A 24694-nucleotide genomic window follows, 5' to 3' on the forward strand; every position below is an offset into this window, starting at 1 on the left:
GCAACATTATTTATTTCCACGAAGGAAGTTTTACCTAAAAATCGACATGCTTTCTTTGCAATAGGAGATTTTGCCTAATAAACTTATAGGAGTTCAGACATTGTTCAAAGGAAGCCCCCACAGATGTAATGTACCTCAGCTTCCAGAAGATATTTGGCAAAGTATCAACATCAGAGATTACTTACAAAACTAAACATTCACTGCACAAGAAATAATCTCCAGAACTGCATCAGTGTCTGGAGCACTGACAGGAAGCTGGGAGTTGTTTTAAACGGTAAAATTTCTGAGTGGAGAAATGTTAAGTTGGTCCTTCAAGAGCCAGTTCTCGATCTAGTTTTATTTTTATTATAACTACATGATTTAGGATTGGATTTAGCATCCATAATTGCAAAGTTTGCAGATGGCATGAAATTAGCAAATTGTGCAGCATCCATGACCAGCTGTCCAAGTATACAGAAACATGCAGACTGTCGAGGTACTTAGATTAAGGAATGAACCTCAGTTAAGATAAATGCAAGGTAATGTACTCGGATGTAATTTAAAATAGAACTTACACAGATAGCCCACACATAGGAGAGAGGAGCTTACGACGATGTTTCGGTCCGACTTGGACCATTTACAAAGTCACACTAACACAAAAGAGTGAGGAAGCCAGTATAGATAGGTGAGTTTAACTTTAATGGAAGCCATTTCATAATGACAAAGTAGATAGACATGGGAGCTGTCATGAACAATGGCCTGAAATATACTAAGTACTGTACAGGTCTCCCTCAACATTCACAAGGGTTAGAGGATCAAGAGCCTCGCGAATGTTGAAAAACCGTGAATGTTTGGTGCCCCAATATATTGTAGGGAAATATAATACAATACTGCTTCCTTAACTTGTTGAACCATGAACAATCATAAAATACATGAAAACGTCGTAAATTGTACTAAATACATACTTTATGACTTAACAACATGTAGGTTATTAACCCTTTGAGGGTCGACAGGCCCTCTCCGAAACTCGTTCTCAGGGTCGGCCAAATTTAAAAAAAAAAAAAATTATTTTTTCTTATGAAAAGATAGAGAATCTTTTCCTGATCATAAAGACACCAAAAGTTTGAAATTTGATAGAAAACTTACGGAATTATGCTCTCGCAAAGTTAGCGGTCTCGGCGATGTTTACGCATCGGCGTTTTTGCCCACTTTGAGCCCCATTTTCGGCCAATTTCACTGTACTAGTCGACAAAAAGCATGAATATTTCGCTAGAACTCCATTTTTCCTATCGAATGGGTGCAAGAAACCACCCATTTATGAAATACAACTATCCAGTACAGTGGTCAGAATTTAGCAATTTTGCCAATTTCACACAAATTTCAAAAGATGCCAATTTCCGAATAGGGTCCAGAATAAACAAGAAAGACATTCCTGGCACTAAAATGACATTTCCTCTAGTCATTAGTCACGTCTCAAGGCCCCTCTTATATTCTTTTGCTTTCCACTTTGAATTTTTATTTTCACAAAAAATATAAGATTTACTGTTATGCAGACTACTGCATTAGTGTAAAAAATGGTATAAATATTATTGGTGCACTTGTGAAAGAATATTAGACTCACCAGTTGATGTGTATTGCACGCTTGGCACAATTTGTTTACTTTTGAAGTTTGGTAAAAATCGAACATTTCTGCTACTTTGAGCTCAATTTCAAGGCACCTATCATTGTAAAACCAGTCAAAATCATCTCAATTTCTGTAATGTGTCTTCCATTCTATAAAATGAGACCAAGAAAACTAGAATACAACAATAAATACCATACGAAAATACACTGCAAAGTCGCTGATTTATTAAAAAAAAATGGTCAGTTTTTTTTTTCTCATTATGCACTGTGTGCTGCAGGAATTTTTTTAGACTGTGCACACTGACCACATAGACCCATTCTTTCATATGAAGGCCTACCAGCTTTCTCCCACTAGATTTGAGGCCGCAAGAATTTATGAGTACTAGTACGTCAAAAACCCCTACGCGTAAGACGTACTAGTACGACCAAAACCCTCAAAGGGTTAAATACCACTGCCTCCACCACTGCAAGTCCCTACTACCTAAATAATGTCAACCTATTTATGACTGCATATTGGAATGGCTATTCGGACAGGTATTGGAAGGTGACATCATGTGTTTACTCTTGAACACAGCAAAGAATCAAACATTTGTGCTACTGCTAATAATAATAATAATAATAATGATAATATAATAATAATAAAAATAATAATACATAATAATAATAATAAAAATAATAATACATAATAATAATAATAATAATAATAATAATAAATACGATAGAATTGAAAAAGAAATTTGTACAAAAATATGAGGGTTGAAGCAGTGGTGGAGGAAGTGGTTGACGCAGCGTCAGTGTGGCTGTGTTTATGCTGGAGTGAGTATTAGTCTCCGTGCTCTTCCAAACATTTCACAATAATTCATTATATTTGGTGCTTGTAGATTGAGTGACTGGAGTGGTTGAGGCAGTGATAGAGGCAGTGGAAGAGGCAGTGGGTGAGGCAGTGATAGAGGCAGTGGAAGAGGCAGTGGTAGAGGCAGTGATAGAAGCAGTGGGTGAGGCAGTGGTAAAGGCAGTGGGTGAGGCAGTGATAGAGGCAGCAGTTGAGGCAGTGGGTGAGGCAGTGATATTTACTAACATATATGTTATAAATAATAATAGTACATGTTAATATTAATAACATTTATAATAATAATAATAAATGTTATTCATAATGTACTATTATTATTTATAACATATATGTTAGTAAATATCACTGCCTCTACCACTGTCTCACCCACTGCCTCTACCACTGTCTCTACCACTGCCTCAACTGCTGCCTCACCCACTGCCTCTATCACTGCCTCACCCACTGCCTTTACCACTGCCTCTACCACTGTCTCTACCACTGCCTCAACTGCTGCCTCACCCACTGCCTCTATCACTGCCTCACCCACTGCCTCTACCACTGTCTCTACCACTCCCTCAACTGCTGCCTCACCCACTGCCTCTATCACTGCCTCACCCACTGCCTCTACCACTGTCTCTACCACTCCCTCAACTGCTGCCTCACCCACTGCCTTTACCACTGCCTCTACCACTGCCTCACCCACTGCTTCTATCACTGCCTCTACCACTGCCTCACCCACTGCCTTTACCACTGCCTCTACCACTGCCTCTACCACTGCCTTTATCACTGCCTCTATCACTGCCTCAAGCACTCCAGTCACACTCAATCTACAAGCACCAAATACAATGAATTATTGTGAAATGTTTGGAAGAGCACGGAGACTAATACTCACTCCAGCATAAACACAGCCACACTGATGCTGCGTCAACCACTTCCTCCACCACTGCTTCAACCCTCATATTTTTGTACAATTTCCTTCTTCAATTCTATCGTATTTATTATTATTATTACTATATTAATATTATTATTATTATTATTAGCAGTAGCAGAAATGTTTGATTCTTTGCTGTGTTCAAGAGTGAACACATGATGTCACCTTCCAATACCTGTCCGAATAGCCATTCTAATATGCAGTCATGGATGAGTTTACATTATTTATACTGTAGTTTAATAGCAAATAATGAACAAACAAAACACTCACCACACAGTGGTGGGAGGGCTGGCTGCCAGTTGCAGGGGTCGGAGGGAGGGTAGTAAGGACTCGTGGCGGTAAACTTAAATATGATTTGGCAGCTGGGAATTTGGCAGTTGGAAATTTGCGAATGTGTGAAGCCCGTGAAAGTTGAAAACGCGAATGTTGAGGGAGACCTGTATTTGTAATATACTGATGTAAGCAGTAAGGATAAGAATGCTCTTTGATTCATAGCAAAAACTTTAATCACAACTCCCGCAACAATATTAACACCTGTATTGCTCTCGTCACATACCATCTTTAATATGCTCTCTGAGTGTGGTACCTTAATTACATAAAAGGTAAACACTAAAAGACCGACACTTGATAATGGTATACAGAAAAGCAACAAATCTCGTATTATCGTTAAGGAACAAACAACATCAAGAACAACTTTAATCTAACATGTTCTCTCAGAAAACAGAGGCTTCGATGGGACCTAATACAAGGATCTTCTTGAAGTACCTAGTGATACAATTACACGAAACAATGGTACAACACTCTGTGGTAAGATGTTTAACCCTTTGACTGTTTTCGACGTATAAATACGTCTTACGAGCCAATGTTTCTGACGTATATATACTCAATAATTCTAGCGGCTTCAAATCAAGTGGGAGAAAGCTGGTAGGCCCACATGTGAGAGAATGGGTCTGTGTGGTCAGTGTGCACCACATAAAAAAAATCCTGCAGCAAACATTGCGTAATGAGAAAAAAAAACTCTGATCGTTTTTTTGGAATAAAACGCCGACTTTGAGGTGTATTTTCGTATAGTATTTATCGTTGTATTCGCGTTTTCATGGTCTTAGGTGATAAAATGGAAAACATATTACAGAAATAGAGATGATTTTCATTACTTTTACGATGAAAACGACCTTGAAACTGAGCTCAAAGTAGCAGAAATGTTCGATTTTTACCAATGTCCAAGAGTAAATAAATCACACCACACGTCCAATACACGTCAACTGGGGAGTCTAATATTCTTTCACTAGTGCACTGATATTATTTATATCATTTTTACAATAATGCAGTCGTCTGCATAACAGTAAATTTTGTATTTTTTTGTATGAATAAAAAATCAAAATAGAAATCAATAATAATATAAGAGGGGCCTAGAGATGTGACTAATGAACAGAGCATATGTTATTTTAGTGCCACGAATGTCTACCTTGTTTATTCTGGACCCTATTTTGAAATTGGCATCTTTTTTATTTTGCGTGAAATTGGCCAAATTGCCAATTTCTGACCACCATATTGGGTAGTCCAAATTAGTAAATGGGAGGTTTCTTGTACTCAGCTGATAGATAAAATGGAGTTCTAAAGAAATAGCTATGAGTTTGGTCAACTGGAACAATGGAATTGGCTGAAAATAGGGCTCAAAGTCGGCGAAATCGCCGATACGCATATGTCGCAGAGACCGCTAACTTCGCGGGAGCATAATTCCACGAGTTTTCGACCAAATTTCGAACTTTTGGTGTCATTACCATCGGGAAAAGATTCTCTATCATTTCATAAGAAAAAAAAATTTTTTTTTTTTTCAAAAATTGAGCGACATAGAATGACAGTTTCAGAGAGGGGCCTGAAACAGTCAAAGGGTTAATACACTTGTGGGCAAGATATTTTCAGAGTTGTGGAGCACTGGAAAACTTTGTCATTGAAAGTTACAGATGCCAAATCAATTCAATGTTCAGAGAATGAGCAGGATGTATACTTTCAAGCATGATCCTAAAGTACAAGGAAAAGTGGCCACTGACATCCTAGCATTAGCTCTGAAGTTGCTCAGATATCCATCTGCTTACTTCAGCCTGCAACACAGTATCTAGAAGTAGAACTAGAGGTATCTATAAGTAGTAGTATTATGCAGTAGTGTAGTGTATAGTCCATGCCTTCCATCTGCTTGTGCTATAAATTTCACGCCATTTTTTCTAGTATGGAATGGCATGTATTTTTTTCCTTGTTTCATACTGCCAGTAGCCAAAGGGAGAAGTGGATTGGGGGAGAGCCTTCAGCTTTACTATCCTTGCTTCGATCATCTAGATAACAGTTGATTGTCCCTAATCAAGATAGAAGTCGGCAGTCCTTCTTAGGTAATAGCCTCGAAGTGCCCTTCCCATGTTCTTTCTCAGGTAATAGCCTCAAAGTGCCCCTCCCATGTGATATTGGCTCATGGCTTGATGGTAGCAGTTTTGGCTATTATCTGAAGGAACTAGGTTAGATCCCAGCATAGTAGAAACATTGGGCATGTTGCCTTATACCTGTTTTTGCTGTTCACCTAGCATTAAGTAGGTCCTTGGCTATTAGACTACTGTGGTTCACATCCTGTGGAAGGGATCAAAGGACCTAATGGAAAGATGTCATAGTGACTTCTTTGGGCTCTCCTGGGTTACTCTTATTATTACAATCAAAATTAATTGCTAAACCCACAAGGGTCCTGGGTTACTAACCCTCCAGGTTAATGATCCAAATAAAATTTTCTACTCTGGAAGGCAGTCAGGTTTAGTTGAAAGCGAGGGACAATATGTTTATCCCCTTGGATCAAGAGCCCCTCTCTGACATCAAGGAACCCCTGCTGAGGGATGTCATTAGATACACTAAGAGTACCATTATGCCTTGTACAAGCTAGAGGCTCTTATCTTTGCTTCTCTCTCTCAGGTACATAGACACAGTGTCACAGTTCGGAGGCATGATAGAGGCTCGTGTGGGCAGAGGTACACAGCGACACAATATCTTCATCAGGATGTTAGACAAGGACTCTATCTGGGGGTCCCGTGATGGCCTCAGATCCCTGATTCCTTCACTCCTTCACTCAGGTAAGTTTCCTTAGCTGTATTATTATATTCACAGGAGGAGCACTAAACCATTAATGGTCATACAGCACCTAAGGGGAGTGGGAGACAATCAGATTCAGGAGGAAACAGTAGGCTCAATTTCTTTGATCAAAATACCTCACCACTGTCCAAGAACTTCCCTCGATAAGTTCTTCAGCTGTTGCAGAGTTTGAGTTGTCTCTCAGTTCTGGTATTTTGTTAGTAAACTTGAAAGTCATACAGTGCTACCTTAATTTTAGAGCAGATATGTATATGTAAATGAGCTTATTATTACTTATGTATTCTTTGTTTATTTCTCTTCTAACGACAGGAAACATGAATAATGTTTGTGGCCCAAAAAAAACTTTTTCTGTCATTAATACTGCTGATTTGAACAAAAGTGACCTTACATACAGTGATAATGATGCATCTAAGATTGAAAAGAAGGGACCTATTATATATTTTTGCATAATAAAATGTGGAGTAACTGGATGTGCTTAGATACTTGGGAGTTAGTGTGTGGCAAATGGGTATATGAAAGGCGATGTGAACCATCAGAATATTGAGGCATCTGTAGAAAGAAAGAAAAGTTTATTAATGAGGGGGGAGGAATGGACCAGAGTATAGTCCTACCAATGCTGTTTTATGAGTGTGAGGCATGGGCTCTTAACACTTCAGCAAAGATGCTAAAAGCAGTGGAGATGTCATGTTAGAGAACGATGTGTGGTATGAACATCAGGCAGAGAATCCGGAGCGTAGAAATTAAAAGGTGATGTGGAGTCAAGAGCATAACTTAGAGAACTAAGAAGGGGTTGTTGAGGTGGTTTGGGCATGTGGAGAGGGTGATGAAGAGGGCTTATAAGTCCGGGGTTGAAGGTAAGGGTAGGGGTTGCCCCAGGAATGGTTGGAGGGAGGGTATAAAAGACTTTAAGCTTTAGGTGCTTGAGCATCCAGCAGGCTGTACAGATGTGTTAGATAAGAGTTGAGCCAAGTGGTTTTTAATGAATGTGTTGTTGGAGTGTGAGCAAGGTGGTATTTGTGAAGGTACTCGGGAAAACTGGCCAAATGTGGTCTGCACTCTGAAGATGTGGGGATGTTGCAGTCAGAGGGTAATCTGAATTGGAATGTCAGCACCTTTTGGGAAAGGAGGAATGTGCAAAGTTGATGAAGAAGTGAAGGAAGGAGTATGTGAGAGTAGGAGAGATTGCAAGAGGAAAAGTAAAATCACAGTTGGTGCAGTAAGTTAGGTCCTGTTAAAAAGTCAGTGTGTGTGTGTGTGTGTCAAAGGTGAGAGTTAATGTGTTAAGGCACTGGAGATGATGGAAGTGAAATTTGCATACCTGCTGGACAGTACGAGTGAGACACATGTAATCATTACATAGATGACAGTGGTGGTTTAGATTTAGATTTTTTATTTTGACAAATTACGTGGTTGTATACAGGAATATAATAGTTGGGTGTACATGCCAAAAGCCCCTCTGTATGCTGAGCATTTCGGGCAAACTTAAAGATTAACTTAAGAATAGCAGGGCAGTAATACATAGTTCATATGGTCATTAGATGAGTTAGAGTGAGTACAGGAGAACTGAATATCATATCAGGTGATGCTACATGGTTTTAATATGTCTAGTAGAGACTTTTTACACTATTGAATTAGTTAATAAAGATTACAGTATTACAATGTAACAATTTAAAGCAATTTACAGTGTGAGGTATTACAGTTTAATACTGTTTAAAACAATGAAATTTGGTATTACAATGGAACAATTTACATTATGATGTGCTGTATTACAATCTATTACAGTGGACCCCCGGTTCGCAATACTAATCCGTTCCTGAGAGCTCATCGTAAACCAAAAATATCGGAAAGCGAATCAATTTTCCCCATAAGAAATAATGGAAATCAAATTAATCCGTGCAAGACACCCAAAAGTATGAAAAAAAAAACTTTTACCACATGAAATATTAAGTTTAATGCAATAGAATAGTAATTACAATAACAACAATAACAATAAATAACAAAAGAATAATTGACACTTACCTTTAATGAAGATCTGGTGATGATTGATGGGATGGGAGAAGGGGAGAGTGTGGATGGTGTTAGCATTTAGAAAGGGAATCCCCCTCCATTAGGACTTGAGGTAGCAAGTCCTTTTCCGGGGTTACTTCCCTTCTTCTTTTAATGCCGCTAGGACCAGGTTGAGAGTCACTGGACTTCTGTCGCACAACATAACTGGCAGCCTCACCATGCCTAATCACACTATGTATACCACTACGATTCTTAAATCTTCCAAACCAACCTTTGTTGGCCTTAAATTCACTCACATCACCACTAGTTGCAGGCAGTTTTTTTTACCAAATCGTCATGCAACTGCCTAGCCTTTTCACAAATGATTGCTTGAGAGATGTTATCTCCTGCTATCTGTTTTTCATTTATCCACACCAATAACAGTCTCTCAACATTTTCTAACACTTGCAGTCGCTGTTTCGTAATCACAGTTGCACCTTTTGCAAGAACAGCTTCCTTGATTGCCATTTTCTTGCTCACTATAGTAGAGATGGTTGATTGGGGTTTACTATACAACCTGACCAGCTCCGACACACGCACTCCACTTTCATACTTTGCAGTTATCTCTTTCTTCATTTCAACAGTCATTAGCACCCTTGGTCTCGAAGGGTTGGCACTGGGAGCTTTCTTGGGGCCCATGGTGACTTATTTTTCAAAAACAGGCACCAAAAACAGTGATAATATGGATAATATGGAATGTACCGAATGTATCCTTAGATGCACGCACACTGGCTGGCTTGTAAACACTGGCACACACGGGGCAGTTCAGGCCACACATGGACACGTCTCGTATGAACCACATCGCATACCGGGTTTTGTATTGGGAAGCGAGGCAAATTTTCTGCGATATAATGCATCGGTTACCGGATTTACTGGATACCGATAGCATCGCGAACCGGGGGTCCACTGTACTATTTAAAACAATGAAAAGAACAGACATCCTAATTTCGAAGTAGTAACTGGTTGAGCATTCATCAGCACAATATGAGTAGCTTTTGAGAAACTGGTAGTGGTTAGGTACGGTTTGTCTGGTTAATTTTGGATGATGAGGTGATTTCTTATTTGGGCCTTACACTGATTTGCAGACAGTGGTCCTTTAGTTTGTTCTGGCAATGAATTCCGGATTTTAAGGCCTTTTACGTGCATAGCATTTTTGCATAGGGAGAGATAAACACGGGGAATATCGAAGAGTGATCTGTGTCTTGTATTACGGTTGTGTGCTCTGTTATAGTTATCAAGGAGGAGTTTGAGAGGAGGGTTTACATTAGAATATAGTGTTCTGTGTATGTAGTAGGCACAATAATAAGTGTGGATCTTTTGTATATTTAGCAAGTTAGGACACTTGAAAAGTGGTGGAGTGTGTTATCTAATGCAAGAGTTAGTAATCAATTGCACTGCAGCTTTTTGCTGTGGTTGAGCCCCATGCACAAATACCATAGGTGAGGTAAGGGTAAATGAAGAGCTGATTGGGGTAAATAGTACCATATCTTTGAAAGGATGCCTACTGTTTTGGAGACTTTCTTGGAAATTTGCAGTATATGTGTCTGAAATTTGAGACTGCAGTCAAGGTGGAGACCTAGAAATTTGCCCTCTGCCTGTCTCGAGATAGGCGAACCATTTATCAATATGTTTAGCTGTACATTTGAAGCTCTGTTTCTGAAAAGCATGAAGTAGATTTTTTCTATATTGAGAGTAAGTTTGTTGGTAATCACCCAAGTAGATATTTTTAGCAGTTCAACATTTACTGTGTCTGTTAGTATGGTTGGGTTTGGGTGAGAAAAGACATAAGTTGTGTCATCTGCAAATAAAATGGGTTTAAGGATGATTTCTCAATGATTTCTTCTCCATCATAGGAAAAAACCTTGCCAATAAAATCCCAAGCTCAAATACCCCACCCAATGATTACCTCACTGGCAACTACCCGAACACACTGTTCCTAGCTCCGACTAACCCAACAGAAGTCTCCCTTATTATCAGCATGCTAAAAAACAAGACAGGAGATTTAAATACCTTACCACCCTTTATATACAAAAAAGCATTGCGAGTGCTGTCACCAATCATTGCAACACTAACAAATCCATCAAATCCTCTCCCTTCCCTACAGTTCTCAAAATAGCGAGGGTCACCGCGATCCATAAAAAGGAAGAGACCAAACAGATTTGAACAACTATAGGCCAGTATCCATCTTACACCCTCTCTCTAAAATCTTCGAAAAATTAATTCATAAGCAAATCTATTCCTGCCTAATCTCCCACAACATGCTCAACCCCTGTCAGTTTGGGTTCAGGCCTAATAAAAATACGAACGATGCTATTATACACACTGTTATATATCACTCACTTATTTACCCCTATCTCACCTATGGAATTTGTGCATGAGGCTCAACAACAATAAACTATCTCAGACCATTAATTACCCAACAAAAGACTGCAGTCAGAATGATAACGAATTCCCACTACAGGCAGCACACTCCACCAATATTCAAAACTCTAAACCTACTCACCATACAAAACATCCATACTTATTATTGTACCTTCTACATACATAGAACACTTAACGTCTCCTTACCAACCTCAACAGAACACATGACCATAACACAAGGCACAGATCACTCTTTGATGTTCCTCGTGTCCATCTCACACTATGCAAAAACTCAGTGCACATAAAAGGCCCAAAAATCTGGAATTCATTACCTGTGAATATAAAATTCATGTCTCTTTTTAAAAATCACTTACTCACCCTCAACTAAATAAATACTGAATAATTGTATCTCATAAATGTTTAACCTGTGACCCAGTCTTTGAAATACTCATTTGTGCTAAATTGTTATTTGTTTACAATAATGTTTACCACTGAATATATCATTGCTTAGTTTATCTTAAGTTAATTTTAAGCCTGCCCATAATGCTCTGCATACAAGGGGCTTTAGCATGTTACACTTAACCACTGTATTTCTTAATACTTCTGTGTATCATGTTCAATTTAATAAATAAATAAATAAAGGAGGTTAGATGCATTTGGTAGGTCATTGATGTAAATGAGAAAGAGAAGTGGGCCAAGAACACTTCCCTGTGGGACTCGAACAAGAACAGGTTGTGTAGTGGAACAGGCTCCATTTGTGTATACATTCTGGCTTCTGTTGTAAAGATAAGATTTTAGGTAATTGAGAGAGTGTCCTCTGACCCCGTAATGTTTGAGTTTTTAGTGCAAAAGGTCATGGTCAGCTGTATCAAAAGCTTTTCGTAAGTCTGTGAACAGTCCCAGGTGAAATTCCTTTTTCTCAAGTGCAGAGTATACTAGTTCAAGCATATGTATAATAGCATCATTAGTACTTTTTTTCAGTCTGAACCCAAGCTGACAAGGGTTGAGTGTGTTGTGGGAAACAAAGTACGAGTAGACTTGTTTGTTTATTAATTTTTTGAAGATTTTAGATAGTAGGGGCAGGTTTGATATAGGCCTTTAATTGTTCAGTTCAGTTGGATCACCTTTAAGGATCGGGGTGACTCTTGCTGTCTTGAGTATGGATGGGAAAGTGGAAGATTCAATGGATTTGTTAAAAAGAGTTGCCCACATGAGAAGCTTTTTTATACATGAGTGGTGGTAAGTTATTTAGGTCTCCTGTCTTGTTCTTTAGTGTTTTGATGATAAGCGAGATTTCAGTAGGGTTTGTTGGGGCTAAAAATAAGAGTACAGTGGACCCCCGCATACCGGACGCATCGCATACCGTACAATCCGCATACCGCTCGCTTTTTTCGCAAAAATTTTGCCTCGCATACCGCCCAAAAACCCGCTCACCGCCCTTCGTCCGAGACGCGTCCAATGTGCAGCCTGAGCCACGCTCACATGTTCCGCCGGTGGCATTGTTTACCAGCCAGCCTCCGCGGTAACATCCAAGCATACAATCGGAACATTTCGTATTATTACAGTGTTTTTGGTGATTTTTTCTGGAAAATAAGTGACCATGGGCCCCAAGAAAGCTTCTAGTGCCAATAAGGGTGAGTATTACTATAGAGATGAAGAAAAAGATCATTGATAAGTATGAAAGTGGAGTGCGTGTCTCCGAGCTGGCCAGGTTGTATAATAAACCCCAATCAACCATCGCTACTATTGGTGGTACAGCTGCTGCTGCTGCTGTACCACCGTCAGCTGCTGCTGCTGCTGCACTGTCAGCTGCTGCTGCTGCTGTAGCATCGTCTGCTGCTGCTGTAGCATCGTCTGCTGCTGCTGTAGCATCGTCTGCTGCTGCTGTAGCATCGTCTGCTGCTGCTGTAGCATCGTCTGTTGCTGCTGTAGCATCGTCTGTTGCTGCTGTAGCATCGTCTGTTGCTGCTGTAGCATCGTCTGTTGCTGCTGTACCACCGTCAGCTGCTGCTGCTGCTGTAGCACCGTTGTTGGTGTGGCTTATTGAGAATACCAAGAAACAATTAACCCCAGAGGATTTGCCACCCAGGATAACCCAAAAAAGTCAGTGTCATCGAAGACTGTCTAACTTATTTCCATTGGGGTCCTTAATCTTGTCTCCCAGGATGCAACCCACACCAGTCGACTAACACCCAGGTGAACAGGGAAAAATGCCTGGAACTAGTGCTCATATTGGTGAATTTAAAGCCAGCAAAGGTTGGTTTGAGAGATTTAAGAATCGTAGTGGCATACATAGTGTGATAAGGCCTGTTCTGGAAGAAAATGCCAAACAGGACCTACAGTACTCAGGAGGAAAAGGCACTCCCAGGACACAGTGTCTCATCAGTCATTGCTGCAACTTCAATAAAGGTAAGTGTCATTTATTCTTCATTTAGTAGAGTAGTACATGCACAATATATATTGTGCATGTACTGCTCTACTATTGTGCATGTATCCTTCTCTTTGTGTGTAGGAAAATGTATATTTCATGTGGTAAAATTTTTTTTTCATACTTTTGGGTGTCTTGCACGGATTAATTTGATTTCCATTATTTCTTATGGGGAAAATTCATTCGCATACCGAACATTTCGCATAACAATCAGCCCTCTTGCACGGATTAAGGTCGCTATGTGGGGGTCCACTGTATTAGGGTAGTTGCCAGTGAGGTAGTTGTTTGGTTGAATGTTTGAGCTTGGGATTTTACATGCTAGTTTTGTTCCTATGGTAGAGAAAAAGACATTAAGTTTGTTGGCAGTAACAAAATAATTGTTGTAGATCAACTCGTACCAACATTGTTGTCATCGGTTGTGGAGTTGTCGAGAGAACACTGAAAAATATTCCAAAGAACAGACCAGTCTGCTTGTTTGTTACCCCAAACATTTACATGTCCAGGGACCCAGGAGAAACTGAATGTCTTTGCGTTTGCCAGAAATGTGACATAACCAAAATTGAATGCAAAGGACGATGGGATAAGGGAAGTCAAATTTCAGGATAGCCTGTAATGCCCTGTAAAAATCCAACATAACTTTGAACAACCAGGTAGACATCCACACAGTGTGCGTAATGATAATGAGAATTGCATATAACTCAGCTGTTAAAGCACTGGCCGAATTTAGTAAATGATCCTTTATTGATAATATTTTGCCCACACAGTAGCTTTATTAACCCTTAAACTGTCCAAACGTAGATCTATGTTTGCATGCGTAGCTCTCCAAATGTAGATCAACGTTTTATTTTTCATTCCTTCAAATTTGGCACCATAGGCTTGAGTTGCCTAGACAAGAAAGAATGGGTCTGTGCACTTAGTGTTCACAGTATTAAAAAATCTGGGAGCGCTTAGTACCTTGTGGGAGCACCAGTTCAATTGAGCGCCAGCTAGAGCAAATAGCGTGGAAAACACCAGGGATTCACCGATGACTCCCATTTTAAGAGGAAAGTAAAAATAGGTTAGATAAATACATGAGTGAGTGTGAGTGTGTGTGTGAGTTGGACCTGACTAACTTGTGCTACTAGGTCTGATGTCATGCTCCTTCCTTCAGTGGATGTGCCCTGACTAGGTGGGTCATTGGTCTAAGCCAGGGGGGAGGGTGACGTGGACTTGCCTTGCATGGGCCAGTAGGCCTACTGCAGTGTTCCTTCTTTCTTATGTTCTTATGTATTCGGCAGGCTGGCCAGCTGGCAGTCTTGCTTTGGCTGTGTCTCTGTCTATATCTCTGTGTATATCTCTATCAATATCTCTGTCTATATCTATTTCTCTCTATAACACTGTCTATCTATATCTATCTATCTATATCTCTGTCTCACATGTACACATAAGTACAGTTATTATAAATAGTGTAAATTACCTAGGATAACCCAAAAATTCCAGGCAAAGATAGATAGACAGATGGACAAACATGTTTGTGTATTTCCGTGAAAACAAATAAAGCCAGGGTTCCCCCGAGCACCCATTTATCAAGTGTCACTGAGCTGATAACAGTTGTCATAACACCAGTCTTCAAGGAGTGTGATATATGTATACTCCAGGCTATGAAATCACAAGAACTATTATAAATTGTAATTATCAGAACTTTAAAAATATATATTAATTAATAACAAAAAAAGGCACAATACCGTGACTGGAATGATACACAAATAACCCGCACAGAGAAGAGAGGAGCTTACGGCGATGTTTTGGTCCGACTTGGACCATTTACAAAGCTGTGGTGCCTAGCTCCCTTGCAGTGCTCCCCTCTCTTAGTATTTGACCGGCTCCTCCTCCTTACTTCCCCACTACTACTTCCTTCCACCTCCGCTACTACTTCTACCACCACCACTACTACTACTACATGTACTTCCACTACCACTTCCTGCCTATGTATACCCGTCCTGCTCTACTTCTCGTTAGTGTGACTTTGTAAATGGTCCAAGTCGGACCGAAATGTCGTCGTAAGCTCCTCTCTACTATGTGCGGGTTATTTGTGTATATATAAATTAAAATAAAAACGAGAAAAAAGGCATATCGGCAACACTTCTGCAAGCGGCAGATGCTGATGTTGCCATAAGGCGAGCATCCAGAGCTAACTTCACGGTATTATATCTCAGTAAGTACCGACCCAAATTTTTTTTTTAAATCCTATAACATGTAGAAAAATGTGCTCTTCATTTAAAAAAAAAAAAATATTTTTCAAAATAATCGGAGCGCCACACGAGTGAACATAGATCTACGTTTGGACAGTTTAAGGGTTAAGTCAAATAAATAACTGCATTATGCTGCATTTCTTTCTTTTTCCATTTTACATTTATTTTATATCATTTCTTTCACTCAGGAATACTGGGCTACCCCTTCGTGCTGCCGGACATGGTTGGTGGTAATGGGTACTTAGGTCTTAAACCTGGACGCCAATTGTTTGTGAGGTGGGCACAAGCTAATGCCTTCATGCCTGCCATCCAGTTCTCCTTGCTACCCTGGGATTACGACGAGGAGGTTAGCCAGTTACAGTTATCTTCATAGAGGAGTGCTAAACCTGTAGGGATCATACAGCACTTGGGGAATTGGAGGTAGTCAGGGCTTACCCAAAGAGATGAAAGGAGTTCCTGACATAAACTGTACTGTAATCAGGTTAATCACTAAATAAATAGTCATGTGGCAACTGGTAAATGAGAGGTAATCAGATTTTATTCAGAGAAGGAGAGGACAAGTCCAGTACCTTGGATCAAAAGCTCCTCACAGAGTGAATTACCATAATACTGTTTTAGCTTATTATTTGTGTTCATGTGAAGGCAGGAGACCCGAAAGCTTTACACTCCAGATATACCACAGAAGAAGCGATTTTGTACTCTGAAGCTTCAGAACCTGCTTAGGTCAGAGTGCAGTATATAAACCTGGAGAAAGTTCCAGGGATTAATGTCCCTGCAGCCCGGTCTCATGGTGGATCAGGGCCTAATCAACCAGGCTGTTACTGTTAGCTGCATGCAATCTGATATGCAAACCACAGCCCAGTTGGTCAGATACTGACTTTGGGTGCCTATCCAGTGCCTGCTTGAAGACAGCCAGGGGTCTATTGGTAATCCCTCTTATGAATGCTGAGAGGCAGTTAAACAGTCTTGGGCCCATGATACTTACTGTGTTGTCTCTTATCGTGCTAGTGGCACCCCTGCTCTTCATTGGGGGGATGTTGCATCGTCTGCCGAGTCTTCTGCTTTCATAGGGAGTGATTTTCATGTGCAAGTTTGATACTAATCCCTCTAGGATTTTCCAAGTGTATATAATCATGTATTTCCTGCCTGCATTCTAGGGAGTACAGGTTGAGGAACTTCAAGCATTCCCAGGAATTGAGGTGTTTTATTGCAGTTATGCATGCCGTGAAGGTTCTCTGTACATTTTCTAGGTCAGCAATTTCACCTGCCTTGAAAGGTGCTGTTAGTGTGCAGCAATATTCCAGCCTAGATAGAACAAGCGACCTGAAGAGTGTCATCATGGCTCTTTGTTAGGAAATTATAGATCCATCTACCAACTTTTCCTGTTATTCCTTTATCATGCATTTTGTACACTATTACACCAAAGTCTGTGTCTATTACATCAGCATTCTGTTTGTCTTCTAGAACATCCAGGACCTTGTCATAGTGGTCCAGTAGTTGGGACAGACAAGAGCAACCTGCTCTAAACCCATGCTGCCCTGGTTTGTGTACCTGATGGGTGGTGATCTTGGTTCTTAGAACCCTTTCAAAGTTTTTTATGATATGGGACATTAGCACTATTGGTCTGTAGTTCTTTGCTGCCCCCTTTGTGGAGTGGGACTATGTTGGTTTTAGTAGTTGTGGGACATCCCCAGTGTCTATGCTCTCTCTCCATAGGATGTTAAAAACTGTTGCTGATGAATACAGAGTTCCACGAGTCTGGGCCTGAGGCAGAGTGCATGGTCATGTCATTTATCGCCTTTTCAAAGTCATTTGGCACCAAGATAATATCAGATAGGTGTGTGTCTACCAAATTCTGTCTCTCATAAAAAATTCATTTAGGTCTTCGACTCTCAGTCTGGAGTTTATCTGGTTAGCGGCTCGCTAAAAACTGAGTCATATTGGAACTTGAGTAGCTCACTCATTTCCTTGTTGTCATCTGTGTAGGACCCATATCATTTAAGTAGGGAACCAACACTGGAAGTTGTTCTTGACTTTGATTTGCCATAAGAAAAGAAATACTTTGGGTTTCTTTCAATTTAATTTATGGCTTTTAGTTCTTCCCACGTTCGATGTTTGCTATTTCTCTGACCAATGTCTCCCAACGTATTGCAGTTATATTGGCCTCTCTGTTATCCTTTGTCTTCACCTGTATAGGGAGCGCCTTTCTCTTTCTAGTTTACATCTTTTCTTTAAGGGAATATGCCTTGAGCATACCTCAAGTGCCACAGAGTTAATTTGTTCTAGACATAGGTTGGGATCCGCGTTGCTTAGGCTATCATCCTAGCTTAAATCATTTAGGACTTGGTCCCACCTTATGTTTTTGTGCAGATTATTCTTGCATTGTTCCAGTCACAGTATTGTGACATTTTATTATTCACAATTAATTTATTGCACAATAACTGTTTATCGAATGCATATTTATTATAGTCAGAGGCCAGCACTCAACCACTAAACATTATATGGTGCCTTCTGTTGCTTGCATATAAAGTGGACCCCCGCATAACGATCACCTCCGAATGCGACCAATTATGTAAGTGCGTTTGTACGTGTATGTTTGGGGGTCTGAAATGGACTAATCTACTTCACAATATTCCTTATGGGAACAAATTCGGTCAGTACTGGCACCTGAACATACTTCCGGAGTGAAAAAATATCGTTAACCGGGGGTCCACTGTATAATTATATTCACAAGGAAGTGCTGAATCCATAGGGACTATACAGCACTTGGGAATGAGAATCGGTCACTTTCTGTCTGAGAAGAGAATAACTCCAATTCTGTGGATCAGGGGTTAGTTAAAATATTTTAATTTAGTTTCAGTTCAGTAACATTACTTCTAGATTAGCACATTAAAATAATTATTCTGCATACGGTAGGTGACGGAGCTGAGCCTGGAGGTGACTAGGTTACACTCACAAATGGGGCCACTGCTGCAGCACCTGGCAGAGGAGGCCACCACCAGCGTGGCACCCATTGCCAGACCTACCTGGTGGCTGTGTCCTGACCTCGAGTCCTGTCTCACTGCTGACCAACGTGAGTACCAGACTTAGCATTATTATTAGTGTGCAGTAAACTTGGAAACAATTCATCCAGCAAGATTTTGATATTAAGATTCTCACACTTCTAGGAATATTTTTTTACGAAGACCTCTTGGTCCACTCCCTCCGAGGAAAGAAATTTGCAAGGCCTGCTGTTAGGCAGAAAATGAGGCACCTAGGGCTTAAGGCCTTGTCTAGGGGCAAAAGTAAAAATTACACAAATATCATGTAAAAAAAAAGAGCAACCCTAATTAAAACAGAAAGCGCTAAACCAGCGTTCACTACTTCGGTTAATAAGAGGGTTCAGGCAAAATTCCTCATTAGGAAAATATACATTTATTACCTTTAACAATATACAGTAGGGCCCCACTTACATGGCTTGTTAGGTTCCAGGCTACTACCGTTAAGTGAAACAGCTTTTTATAAATGCATGTAAATGCTAGATAATGACACTGACATATATTAAGTTAGAAATAGAACTAAGCATTAAAAAAACACAATAGAAAGTAGCATGGTAAAGGCTAAGATAGTGTGGGATAGTCTAAGATTGCCTAGAATAGTGCAGGATATGCTAGGATAGCATAGGATAGTGTGGGATAGCCTAGCATAGTGCAGGATAGTCTAGGAAAGTATTGGATATGCTGAGATAGGTTGGGATAGCCTAGGATAGTGTCATATAGGCTGGGATAGCCTAGGATAACCTAGGATAGTGTGAGACAGGCTAGGATATCCTAGGATAGTGTGGGATATGCTAGGATAGTGCAGGATAGCCTAGGATGTGTGAGACAGGCTAGGATAGGTAGGGATAGCCTAGGATAGTGTGCAATAGGCTAGAATATGCTATGATGGCCTAGGATAGTGTGGGATAGGCTAGCATAGCCTAGGATGGTGTGAGATAGGCTAGCATTCCTACAATAGTACAGGATAGGCTGCAATTGCCTAGGATAGTGTGGGATAGGCTAGGGTAGTTTGAGATAGCCTAGGAGAGTGTTGATAGGCAGGGATAGTGTGGGATAGCCTAGGATATTGCAGGATAGCCTAGGATGTGTGAGACAGGCTAGGATAGGTAGTGATAGCCTAGGATAGTGTGATAGGCTAGAATAGGCTATGATAGTGTGGGATAGGCTAGCATAGCCTAGGATGGTGTTGGATAAGCTAGCATTCCTACGATAGTACAGGATAGACTGTGATTGCCTGGGATAGTATGGGATAGGCTAGGGTAGTTTGAGATAGCCTAGGAGAGCATGGGACAGGCTAGGATAGGCAGGGATAGCCTAAGATAGATTGGGAGAGGTTAGGATAGCCTTGGATAGTGTGGAATAGGCTAGGATAGTGCAGAATAGGTTAGGATAGCCTAGGATAGTGTGGGATAGGCTAGGATAGATTGGGAGAGGCTAGGATAACTTTGGATAGTGTGGTATAGATTAGGATAGTGTGGGATAGGCTGGGATAGAATATGATAGTGTAGTATAAGGTGGAATATTCTACGATATCCTAGGGTACTGTGGAATACGCTAGGACAGGTTGGGATAGCCGAGGATACTGTGGGAGAGGTTAGGATAGTGAGAGATATGCTACGATTGTATAGAATAGTTCAGGATAGGCTAGGGTATAGTGAGCTAGCCTAGGATAGTGTGGGATAGGCAGGGACAGCCTCGGATAGTGTAGGATAGGCTTGGAAGACTGGGATAGCCTAGGATAGTGCAGGATAGGCTAGGATAGCCTAAGATACTGTGGGATAGGCAAGAATAGCCTAGAATAATGTGGGATAGGCTAGGATAGAGTAGGATATTCTAGGATAGTGTGGGATGTCCTAGGATCGTGTAGAATAGGCTAGGACAGTGTGGGATAGGCTAGAATAGGCAGGGATAGCCTAGGACAATGTGCTATAGGATAGGTTAGGCTAGGATAGTGGGATAGGCTACAATAGCCTAAGATAGTGTAGGATATTCTAGGATGGTGCAGGATAGGCTAGGATAGTGTGGGAAAGGCTAGAATAACCTAGGATAGGTTGGGATATCCTAGGATAATGTGGGATAGGCTGGGATACCCTAGGATTGTGGGATAGGCTTGGATAGCCTACGATGCCATGAGATAGGCTGGTATAGCCTAGGACAGAAGGGGATATCCTAGGATAGTGTAGGATAGCCTAGGATAGTGTAGGATAGCCTAGGATATTGTGGGATAGGCAGGAACAGCCTAGGATAGTGTGGGATAGGCTGGTATAGCCTAGGATAGTACAGGATAGGCTAAGATATGTTGAAATAGCCTAGGATATGCCATTGGCTAGGATTGTGTAGGATAGTTTGGGATAGGCTAGGATAGCCTATGACAGTGTGGGATAGGCTAGGATAGTGTGGGATATGCTGGGATAGCCTAGGATAGGTTGAGATAGCCTAGGATAGTAAAGGACAGTTTAGAATACCCTAGGATAGTGTGGGATAGCATAAGATAGTGTGGGATAGGCTAGGATAGCCTGGGATGGTGTCATAGGCTAGGGTAGCATATGATAGTATGGGATAGGCTGGAATTGCCTAGTATAGTGCAGGATAGGCTAGGATATGCTGGGCTAGCCTAGGATAGTGAGGATAGGACAGGCGGGGATAGCCTAGGCTAATGCAGGATACCTTAGGATAGTGTGGGATATTCAAGGATAGCCTAGGATAGTATGGGATTGGCTAGGCTGGAATAGCCTAGGATAGTGGGATAGGCTAAGAGAGGCTGGGACAGTGTAGGATAGGCTTCGAGAGCCTACGATTGTGTAGGATTGCCTAGGATAGTGTTGCATAGACTAGGATAGAGTGGGAGAGCCTAGGATACTGTGGGATAGGCTAGGATACCTATTTTCAGTGTGTAATAGGCTAGGATAGCAGAGGATAGTGTGGGTATTCAAGAATAGGCTAAGATAGTATGGGATTGGCTAGGATAGTGCAGGATGGTATAGGATAGGCTGGAATAGCCTAGGATAGTGGGATAGGCTAAGAGAGACTGGGACAGCTTAGGATAATGTAGGATATGCTTCGAGAGCCTAGGATATGTTAGGATGGTGTGGGAGAGCCTAGGTTAGTGCAGGAAAGGCTAGGATAGCGTGGGATAGGTTAGGATAGGCAGGAATAGCATAGGATAATGTGGGATAGGCTTGCCTATGTTAGTGTGGTATAGGTAAGGGTAGCCTCGGATAGGCTAGTATAAGCTGGGATAGCCTAGAATAGTGCAGGATAGGCTAGGATAGTGGGAGAGGCTAGGATGGAGTGGGATAGGCTAGGATAACCTAGGATAGTGTGGAATAGGCTATGATAGTGTGGGGTAGGCTAGGATAGTCTGGGATAGGCTGCGATAGCCTAGGATAGTGTGGGATAGCCTAGGATAGTGTAGGGTAGCCTAGAATAGTGCATGGTAGGTTAGGATAGCCTAGAATAGTGCATTATATGCTAGGATAGGCTGAGATAGTGTGCGATAGGATAGGCTAGGAATGCCAAAAATAGTGCAGGTTAGTGCTAGGTTAGGGTGAGATAGCCTAGGATACTGTGAGATAGGATAGGCAGGGGCAGCCTAGGATAGTGTGGGATAGGCAGTCCTAGCCTATCCCTTACTATCCTAGGCTACGATAGCCTATCACACTCTCCTAAGCAATCCCTGCTTATTCTAGCATATCCCAAAGTATCCTAGGCTATCCCAACCTATCCAAGCCTTTTGCACACTATCTTAGTGTATTGCAGCCTATCATTTACTATCGTAGGCTATTGCAACCTATTCTAGGTTATCCCACTAACCTAGGCTATCCTGCACTATTCTAGGAAATCCTAGCATATCCCCCACTATCCTATGCTATCATAGCATATTCCAAACTGTCCTAGCCCATCCTACACAATCCTAGGCTATCGTACACTATCCTAGGCTATCCTAGAATATTCCACACTATCCTAGCCTATCCCACAGTATCCTAGGCTGTTTCAACATATCCTAGCCTATCGTACACTATCCTAGAATATTCCACACTATCCTAGCCTATCCCACAGTATCCTAGGCTGTTTCAACATATCCTAGCCTATCCCACAATATCCTAGCCTATCCCACACTATCCAAGGGTATCCTAGAATATCCCACTGTCCTAGCAAATCCCACAGTATGCTAGGCTATCTCAGCCTATACTAGTGTATACCACAGTATCCTAGGCTACCTCAGCCTATTCTTGCCTATTGCACACTATCCTTGCATATTCTACCCTAACCTACACAATCCCAGGATATCCTAGCCTATCCCACACTGCTAAGCTATCCAAGCCTATCCTTGGATATCCCAGACTAGCTTAGGCTATCTTAGCCTGTCCCACACTATCCTAGCCTATTCCCACACTATCCTAGGTTATCCTAGCCTATCCCACTATTGTAGCCTTTCCCACACTATCCTAGCCTATCCTGCACTATCATAGGCTATCCCAGTTTTCCTGGCCTATCCTAGGCTATCCCAGCCAGAACTAGCCTACCCCACACTATCCTATGCTATCCTAGCCTATCCTGAACTCTCCTAGGCAATCCTAGCCTATCCCACACTATCCGAGGCCACACTATACTAGGCTATCCAAGCCTATCCCACTAACCTAACCTATACTAGCCAATCCTACACTATCATGCTATCCATGCCTATCCTAGCATATCCCACACTATCCTAGCCCATCCCTCACTATCTTAGGCTATCCCAACCTACCCTAGACTGTGGAACAGTATACTAGGCAATCCTAGCCTATTCCACTATCCTAGGATATCTTAGGCTATCTTCACCTATCTCAAGCTATTTTAGGCTATCCCACAGTATCGTAGGGTAGGATAGTGTAGGATATGGTAGGGTAGCCTACAATACTCTGGGAGAGGCTAGGGCAGTATGGGTTAGGCTAGGATAGTGTTGGACAGGCTAGAATAGCTTGAGATAGATAAGGATAGCTTAGCATAGTGGGATAGGCTGAGATATCCTAGGATAGTGTGGTATAGGCTAGGATTGATTACGATAGTGTTGGATAGGCTAGAATAGGTTGGGATAGCCTAAGATAGTGTGGAATAGGCTAGGATAGCCTAGGAAAGTGTGGGATAGCCTTGGATAGGTTGGGATATTCTAGGATAGTGTGGGATAAGCTAGGATAGTGTGGAAGAGGCAATGATAGCCTAGGAAATGCAGGGATAGTCTAGGATAGCCTGGGAGAGCCTAGGATAGTGCAGGATATTCTAGGATAGAGTAGGATAGTGTGGGATAGGATAGGCTGCGATATCATAGGATAGCGTGGGATAGGCTAGGGTAGCTTGGGATAATCGTGGATAGTGTTATTCTAGGATCGCAAGGGATAGTGTTTGATAGGCTATATAGCCTAGGATTGTGTGGGATTGGCTTGGCTGGGATAGCCTAGGAAAGTATGGGATGGGCAAGGATAGCCTAGTATAGTGTGGGGTAATCTAGGATAGCCTAGGATGCTGTGTGATGGGTTAGGAGTGTGTAAAAGTTAGGATTGCCTGGTATAGTGCAGGATAGGTTGGGATAGCCTAGAATACTGTGGGATAGGCTGTGATAGTGCAGGATAGCCTAGGGTAGTGTGGAATAGGCTAGGATACTCTGGATAGGCTAGGATTGCCTAGAATAGTGCAGGATAGGCTAGGGTACGCTGAGATAGCCTAGGATAGTGTGGAATAGGCAGGGACCGCCTTGGATAACATGGGATAGGCTTGGAAGGATAAGATAGTGCAGGATAAGCTAGGATAGCCTAGGAAAGTGTGGGATACGCTAGGATACTGTGGAGAAGCCTAGGATAGGATAGTGTGCAATATCTTAGGACTGTAGAATAGGCTAGGATTGTGTGGGATAAGCTAGGATACTGTGGAATAGGCTTACCTAGGATGGTGCAGGATAGGCTGGGATATCCTATGATACTGTGGGATAGGCTGGGATGGTGTGGGATATCCTAGGATTGTGTGGGATAAACTAGGATAGTGTGGAATAGGTTGGGATAATCTAAGGTAGTGAGAGCCTATGATAGTGTGGGATTCTCTTGGAGAGTGAAGGATAGGCAAGGATAG

The 24694-nt window shown here is 41.5% G+C and overlaps 1 protein-coding gene across 6 annotated transcripts in view; it reads left to right on the plus strand.

The window, feature by feature from the left end:
* The window catches only part of LOC128704427 (myogenesis-regulating glycosidase), a 127335-nt gene that overhangs the window by 94125 nt on the left and 8516 nt on the right, over positions 1-24694 (plus strand). For 5 of the 6 annotated variants that reach the window (XM_070102930.1, XM_053799571.2, XM_053799575.2 and 2 more), the window contains 3 exons: positions 6312-6469; positions 15743-15900; positions 18471-18627. In XM_070102930.1, the coding sequence (XP_069959031.1) occupies positions 6312-6469; positions 15743-15900; positions 18471-18627 (473 nt within the window). The remainder of the gene's footprint in view (positions 1-6311; positions 6470-15742; positions 15901-18470; positions 18628-24694) is intronic. The other variant, XM_070102931.1, reaches the window with a different exon arrangement.

Source organism: Cherax quadricarinatus, chromosome 84 (assembly GCF_038502225.1).
Source record: "Cherax quadricarinatus isolate ZL_2023a chromosome 84, ASM3850222v1, whole genome shotgun sequence".
Taxonomy (NCBI): Eukaryota; Metazoa; Arthropoda; class Malacostraca; order Decapoda; family Parastacidae; genus Cherax; species Cherax quadricarinatus.